Source organism: Herpailurus yagouaroundi, unplaced genomic scaffold (genome assembly GCF_014898765.1).
Source record: "Herpailurus yagouaroundi ecotype Mexico unplaced genomic scaffold, PumYag 77, whole genome shotgun sequence".
Taxonomy (NCBI): domain Eukaryota; kingdom Metazoa; phylum Chordata; class Mammalia; order Carnivora; family Felidae; genus Herpailurus; species Herpailurus yagouaroundi.
Genome location: NW_024412388.1, coordinates 101459064 through 101467174, shown reverse-complemented (window position 1 = coordinate 101467174; position 8111 = coordinate 101459064). Strand labels below are relative to the sequence as shown.

Here is an 8111-nt window from a genome sequence, read left to right as displayed (position 1 = left end):
TGACCGCCCAGGGGGGCCCTGGAGAGGCCCACTGCATGGCAGGGCTGCATGGGCAGAGCTGTGTGCCCGGAGTCTGAAAGAAGGCCCCCTAGTAGAGGAGGTGAGGGACTGGGAAGGCAGGCTGGGGCCGTACACAACTCCTCATGTTTTTAAGCCTGACATTGGCCCTTGCAGGGTAGGGTCTTAAGCGGGTTTGAACGTAGGGGAGGGGCACAGGCACACCTGTTTTAGAAAGAGCCCTTGGGTGAGTGAAGAAACACAGAAGGGAGACAAGCGACAAGACATATGAAATGGCCCAGGCAAAGGCTCAAGACACTTCTGCCACAAAGGCAGAAGTCGAGGGACATTTCAGAAGGAACACACGGCGTGGAGGAGGAGGGAAAGGATCCCGGAGTTGGCTCTTCGGCAAAGCTAAGATGGAAAAGTATTGCTCTCAATGCTTGTGATGGTGTGGGGAGAAGAGACAAAGTCCCTCCAACCTTCCTGAGCAGTTCTAGATCCAGAGTGTAGCCTGTGCGAGCAGGTGGAGAGGCCACACTGATGGTGTGGGCTGGCAGTGGGGTTTCAGGGGAGAAAGACCACCGAGCATGCACTCCAGACAAGTGACGGGGAAGGACCTCACACCCCTCGGACCCCAGAGAATGCTTATCCTCAGACCGAGAGGTTTGATGAGGAGGGGTGCATGAAGAGAGTTGAAGACAAGGTTGGGGAAGGATGTTACACAAAGGTGGATGTTTTCTGAGGACAGTTACAGAGAAGACCATGGGAGTTACATTCAGCACAGAAGAGAGGTCATGGCAGGGGCAGGGCTGGGGGTGCACGGGTTATAAACTGGCTCAGAAGATTCAGGAAGCTGGTTACCAGGCAAGGTCTACAGTACATACTCCAAACACCTACCACTTGAACACCACTGTTCACTTCTGTACTTTTTAAAAAAAAAACAAAAACCTGAAGAAACCATGGTGGCCATTGTATATAGTATAGCTGAAGTCATTTTGGTTCCCTTATTTGGTTTGGGGTCAAGGTCAAGCTCAAGAGAACCTAGCCTTTAACACTGAATCAAACAAGATGCCAGTAAAGGCAGATTCCAGGACCGAATCACCGAATGTAGGCATTAGCGGAGAAGCTAGGGTAACGAAGCTCAGATTACTCAGGCACCTAGGAGGAGAGCCCCAGGATTAAGGGACTTATGGCCCCAAGGTGAGCACATACCTCTTCCGGAGAGAAAGCCTCATCTTTCAGAGAAGTATCTAAGGCTGAGAATGTTTATAACTGCCCCACCCCCTGCCATCACACAACACGTTTCCTGAAATCTTTAGTAGGTTCACTCACCGTGGAGGAGACACAAAGAAATGAGCACGACAAGGTTTTGGGGTTTTTTAAATATATCTTTATTTCTCAAACTCAAAGCTTTAATTCATGAACTTCTAATACAGTTTGCATTGACAAGTGATTTCACCTTCATCACATAAGGAGGTCAGTGACCATCACACCAAAGAGGAAACCTCACGCATCTTAGGCATCACTGAAGAATGAACATTTCGAAGGCTTTGCAAATGCAGAATAACAAAAAGCTTCCAATTCAGTCTAAAGAGTATCTTACTTTTCATCTACATCAATTTGGAAACTACTAGCTAAAAACTCTTAATTTTCCTGAAGCAGCTATTTTTTTAATCCATCAAAAAAAAAAAAAAAAGACCAGATGTCTTCAGTTTTAAAACGCCCACCTATCCATCTTATTTAATGACTTCCTCTTTAATGGATGGTCTTCTCACCTCCCTATACAAACACACATGACAGTTTTGTACCAACTCGCACCAGCCCAGGCAAACCTCCAAGCATTTTCTTTAGCTTACGCTTAAACTATTTTTGAAAAAGTGATAGGTAAACAAGATTTAGAACTCACAAAAAACAAAACAAAAACAAAAAAAAACCCACAAAAAAAAAACACACACACAAAACATTTTCTTTCCTGGTCCTCACCTTGGGGAGTCTCCACAAATAACTCGGCAAAGTTGCCAGGTTTAAAATACATCCTCCCTACGTACCTCCCTTGGTCCTCTGAATGGAATTGGCTGAACTGGAATAGGTTCCAAAACCAGCTGTGACATTCTGGTCTCTGCCAGATTAAGGATCCGAATCTACCCCTGGCAAATGGAAGTTCTTGACCTCAGAGAAGCCAACCGAAGGGTTCTCCCTGGTGTACAGCCCCAGTCGGACACCCAGGAAATAATGGCCCCGGTGAGCGACAGGATCTCTCCCCACACAGGGATAGCTATCAACACATTTGAGCCCAGAATCTAGCTGCGTCGTAAAACAAGGCACCAGTACCAGGAAGTTAACTAGAAAGGAGGTGTTCCTACAGTTAGGAAGCTGTTCTTCAGCGGCACCATTTCTCAAAGTCACCAAAGCAGTGCAAGTTAAAACCCTCACCTACCATGCAGGTAAGCAGCTAGTGCCCGCACGGACGTGGAAGGACAAGCAGATTCAGGGCATCAGCGATGGGACTGTTAATGTGTCACCCCCAAAAGCGGGTTCACACACAGCTCACAGTGACTCAAGTCCCCAAGGGGAAAAAAAAAAAAAATCAAACTGGGTGGGGTGGGGGCGCTTGACCGCCAAACCACATCTGTGAGCACACAGCAGGGACCCAGCGTCTTTCCTACCCGACTCCCCCCCTCCACCCCCCTGCCCCACACGCTGCCAGGTGCTCCCGAGTGTGGGCCAGGATACAGCCCACATGCGGTTAGCAGGGACCCTGATTTGAAGGTGTTAGTGACGGAGAGTTTAGTTTCAGAGTTGAAGTTGAGTGAGGAATCGTGTCTTCTTGCCAAAGTAAAATTTGAGGGTGAGACTGAAGCGCCAGGCCAGGAATTCAGACTGGGCCTTTCTGCCAACACAAGGGGAAACGGTACTGTTTTAATCTCACTGCTGCTCAAACGGATTCCAAGCAGCAGGCCAGGAAAACAAGCTGCGTACTTGCAGAAAGCATCAGAGAACTCTGTGGAGTCCTGAAGCAAAAAGGGATTGCTTAGATTTATATTAGAATTTGTACTTGAACTTTAGTGCCCTTAGCCACTGCCAAGTTTCATGTTACTCAACACACAAAAGAGAGGAACCACTGGTCTCAGTACCAGCTCAGGGTACCTGGTGCTTGTGTGAGCAGTGTGAAAGGCAGGTTTCAGCTGGACTTTCCAAACACCTGAAATTCAAGGTTACCTGGTCTATTCTGAGGCTGGCAAAGCTTGTAGAACAGGTAGAGACACCACCGGACCAGGGCGGGGTTTTAAAAGTGCAGCTTTGGTCAGTGCGGCTTTTTACCCCGATGGTTCTAGAACATGTGTCTCCTTTCAAACTTCAAGACAGCTGGGCTGACCAAAAACTTCAGGTAAGCAGACTGCACCAAAGATAGTCATCGTGCAATGGTAGTAAAGAACTGGGGCAGGGGGTGGGGGGCGCAAACCTGGAAATTTCTAGCAATTTCTGTGCTTCCCTCCCTCCTCAGAGGAGGACTAGTACCGGATAGCAAAAAAATAGAAGCAGAAAGAACTCCAAGGGCAAACTGGAAATTTAATTACTTGATGTGGTTCTCTGATCCTATCTTCATCTGGAGCCTCGTCACCCTGATCGTCAAGCCTTCTAGTAGAGCAGCACTGACTTCTGTTAGCAAGTGCTTACGTTCATGGCTCCATCACATCTCAAAGCTCTGGTTAAACATATCTGTCACTTTTTGTGCAAAGATGTTGCCATCCAACCACAATGGCAGCCTTTCAATGTCACGGAGGAACATGTAGTTTTCAAAGTTGGGATTCAGTCCTCATTGTCCCCCTTTCAACCCTGAAGCATGCTGGGCCCCCCCTCAGTGTAGAACCTGGCCTGGACTCAAAGCCGGTGAAGTCGAATGTGACTGCAATTCACAGGGCAACAGGAGCTGGTTGCAGGAGCTGGTTGCCCACAGAAGTGGCTTCTATTCACCTACCGTAGGACAACATGGATACCAGCTAAGCCTCGGGGTTCAGTCATGACCAATCTGCTTTAAGAGGACCAAGATCTCACATTCCAAAAAAAAAAAAAAAAAAAAAAAAACACCCTGAAAATACCATCTTCAGAAAAAAGGTAAATCACTCGGTTTCTGCTAAGCCGTAAGGTAACTTCACTGCCTAAAGCAAGGAAAAAAAGAAAGCAATCACTCAGGGCTGGGGAATTCTATGGCCACGGAAGAAAGGAAAAATCAGGAGTGTGGATTTGATGAAGTCACTCTATAAACCCAGCTGGCTGGTGCTACTGAGTTCCTTTGCCCTTAGTGCCCTAGAGTGATGCTTTCTAAGAGATCCCACAGAAGTTTCAAAACTCACAATCTACTGGGAGGGGCAGCAGCCCAGAACGCCCCCATTCACTGAGCTTGCTTTAGACTGGAGATTAACACTGTTTTCCTTCTAAAGTGCAGACAAGAAACAAGTACGGTCAAATCTACCAGAATAAGGAAGACACTCTTCATGTACTCCATTCTTCCCAGAACACACCAGAATTAATCACGCCGCGCACACAAGGCCCGAGTGAGCGCGAAGCCTCTACCTCACGCACGCCACAGGGGCGGCGGGTTCAATTCCAAAGCAGTTTTCAGCCAAAGAACCCTGCCCACCACAGCAGGTCGTCCCGCAGATCATTCAGCCCTGTTGAAATTCCTGAATTCATTTGCTGTCCAAAAAAGTCCGGGGAGGGAAATCGCTATTTTTTGAGTAAAGAACAAAAACAAACAAAAAGTAATCAGCCAAGGTACTCGAGAAAAACAGCTGGTCATACTCGGAATGTGACCAAAATGGGTTTCCAATTAAAACATGGGAAGACCCTCGCGTCAGTTACTGCAAGGACTCTGGACAATCCTTCGTCTTAGGAAGAGCAAAACTAAAGTGATAAGCTGCTGGGGGCGGGTGGGGGGCGGGGGGAGGTGTCATTCAATAAGAATTCCTTAAAGAAAAAAAAGAGAAAAAGAACATTCATGTTTCCTATTTACAATCAGCCCCTCCCCACCCCCACTACAATTCTGCTTTTAACATTATGTTCCACATTTTATTTTGTTTTCAAGTTACATTTCAAGCAAAGGTCTTTTTTTATTCCCCCCCCCCCTCAGCAATATCTCACAAATCCTCGTGAGAGCACAACATCTAAACCATAAACCACTTTCAACCAGATCTCAATTCTCCAGCTACCGGCTTTGGTTTATTGATGAGAAGAAATCCTCAGCTCCGCTAACAGGGAATAAACATACGCAATTCAGTCTCCCGAACAGAAAAATGCAGTCACGAGACCACTCTCATGTCCACCATTTTCTGCCTGGCTAAAATTGGTACAAGAAAATAGACTATCACCACAACTTTCACCTAACAGCTGAGAACCCCAAGTGAGGGCCAACAGAGCCAACCGTAGGCCCGAGTGAGAAACGCTAGATTCCATTAGCGCACAGAGCTCCAAATGTCCCCGCGCGGATATTTGAGACGTGACATGTTAGTGTCTCTCTCGGAAAGATGTGGATGGGTCCTACTTCCTATAGCGTTTTCCAAAGTGGCACTGGAATGATGGGGTCCCTTCAGGGTTGGCTCACGATATACTGTAGACCCATTCCAATGGGTGCACAAAGAACAAAATAAGCAGAATCAGAGCTGAGTTCCCCTTTAAAAGCCAAACACCTACATCTAGAAGGAGGCTCCCCTACCTGAGAGCCCTTGCCCTATTGGGGTCCCCGCTGTGGAAACCCTCAGGTCTCAGCGTTAGTTACAGGGTAGCCAGGTAGGGTACGGCTGGCTGTAGGTAACTGGGGGGTGGGCAACGTAGTAGTTGTTGAAGTTGCCGTCGCTGACGTACGGAGCTGGCTGGTAGTAGCAGGTGACGTTGGTGGCGTTGGGGATGATGTTTTGTTCTGCCAGCACGCGCAAGGCCAGGAGGGAGATGAGGTTCAGGGTCTGCCTCCGCTCGTGCCCCATGAGGCACACGGTGCTCTCGTTCACCACCCTGCGAAGGATCATGAGGTAGTCGTACTTGCTCCTCTCTTCCTCGGCAAAGTGGTTTTGAAGGTAGGTCTCCAGCTTCCTTTGCTGTTCGAGGATGTCCGGGAAGTCGATGAAAAACCTGGAGCACATGTAACGCTCTAGAGTTTTGATCTCCTCCTGGTCCGTGGGCCTGAAGTCCCGCACCAGGAGGTTGCTGTACTTGAGCAGCCCCCCGCCCCGGATCTCTTCGGGGTTCTTGGTGGCGATCAGTCTGTTCTGCAGGTGGTCGAAGGCTTCCTCAAAGTCCCCGTACACGCTCTCCCCGATCACCGTGGGGTGGAGGTGCTCAGAGATGGGGCTAGTGGAGCAGTCGTAGAAGAAGAGCAACGAATCCAAGATGATCTGAAAAGAGTCCACGCTAAACTCGAACTGGCGCCGGATGGAGTCGACGAATTTCAGCTCCACGTTCCTCCCGTTCTTGTTGGAGAGGGAAATCAGGCTCCAGCGGTCCGTGTCCGTGCAGACCTTCACCAGTTTCTGGACGTAGGCCTCCTTCAGGGTGACCGGGCTGATCTTGAGCTTGTTCACACCCTCCGGCAGGAAGTTCAGGAGGGAGCACAGCACCACATCTCTGACCAGCTGAAACTCCGCCTCTGTGGGAAGAGCCACATGAAAGATGAGGTCCAGGTCTTTGCAACCCAGGCCGTTGTCTTTGACCAAGACGTGGCCAGCCGCAGAGCCGTTCAGCCGGACGTCCTGCACTTTGATGCCCGCCTCCTCCAGCCGGCTGCGCACGGTCTGGACGATGTCCTTCAGAGTTATCTCCAAGGTCGGAAAGTTGCCTCGTCCGTGGATGGGTACGACCTCGGTCAGGACCTCATGCAGACGGCTGACCTGATCCCAGCTGAGCACGCTGGAGGACAGGCAGTCCCTGGTATTGCTGTTCTCCTCTGCCATCTCGGGGGGTGTTCTTGCAGGGAAACTGCAAAGTGAGGGGGTGAGAAGCAGAGTTAGGAGTCACTCTTACGCGGCCCAGCACCTCGAGGGACTCAGAGAAGGGGCTGGTTGATCTCTGAACGCCGTCCCGCGTGACAGCGACAATCAGCACCCACTGCTGGGTGTTGCTGATATTCTGGAGAAGTATGTGGGAGTGGTGCCTGTGCGGAGAGAGGACAGAACACACCTAAACCTACCCTCTCCCAAATCTGAGGACCTCAGGACTCTGTCTGATGTGGGGCTGGCTGGTGTGTCTGCGAGAGGGTGGTGTGTGCGAAGGCAAGTGGACAAACTCGTTAAACAAAGTGACCTAAACACAGCATGACTCAGTAGAGGGCCTACAGGATTTGCTACTCTTCCTTTTTTTTTTTTTTTTTTTTTTAATAGAATTACCTCTCCTGCTTTTGCATGACTGACTACATCTTGAACTGGCTGCTAAATAAGCTACAACCCCCACACCTCGAACACAAGACCCCGCAGAGAAAGACCTCCTGCACTCCGTGAGGAGGTGAAGATTCCCCTCTGGGCTGCCTGCACACCAAGGAAAGGAAGTCGGATCAGTCCTGCCGGAACCACGGACACAGACACCTCGTGAGCAAGAATCCCATGTCCTTTTCACTTCCGGGAGTGGCCTGCCCTAGAGTTAAGCACCTCGGTTATCCAGAGTAGGACACCAAGGAGCTGCCTGAATGACAAAATTCTTGGCGACAAAGGCTGGGGTCAGCGTGGTGAAGGAACAGCTCTGCCAGCTAAGAGGCCCTCTGCGCGAGGTGGGAAAACTTCCTCGGGGCAGTGTGATCTGACTGGATGTTGAAATCGAGCACCTCAGAGCTACCCAAGGAGAATGAAGTTAGCTCTCAGTCCTAGGAGAAAAACATCCTGCATCACGCGTCACTTGTTAGAACCGCAGTTACCAAAGTAATCTCCGACTACGTGACACGTTTCAGAAAATGAAACACAACAGATCTCTGGAAATCCTGATATGTAAAAACAAACACTGCCGTATTAGAAAGTCAAGGTGCTTGGGGATCCACATGGGTCAAATGTTAGCTAGACAGATGTAAGAGCAGAAACAAAATGTCAAGGTGCTATCCTTGGACTTCAGTGAGAGCGCAGAGTCTTCCTGCC

General features: G+C 49.4%; 1 protein-coding gene across 5 annotated transcripts in view; it reads right to left on the bottom strand.

Moving 5' to 3' along the window:
- Nucleotides 1-1367: 1367 nt before the first annotated feature.
- Nucleotides 1368-8111, bottom strand: part of TENT5C (terminal nucleotidyltransferase 5C) — a 21664-nt gene continuing 14920 nt past the window's right edge. For all 5 annotated transcript variants that reach the window (XM_040471445.1, XM_040471444.1, XM_040471442.1 and 2 more), the window contains one exon: nucleotides 1368-6969. In XM_040471445.1, coding sequence (XP_040327379.1) covers nucleotides 5769-6944 — 1176 coding nt within the window. In that variant the 5' untranslated portion in view covers nucleotides 6945-6969 and the 3' untranslated portion in view covers nucleotides 1368-5768. The remainder of the gene's footprint in view (nucleotides 6970-8111) is intronic.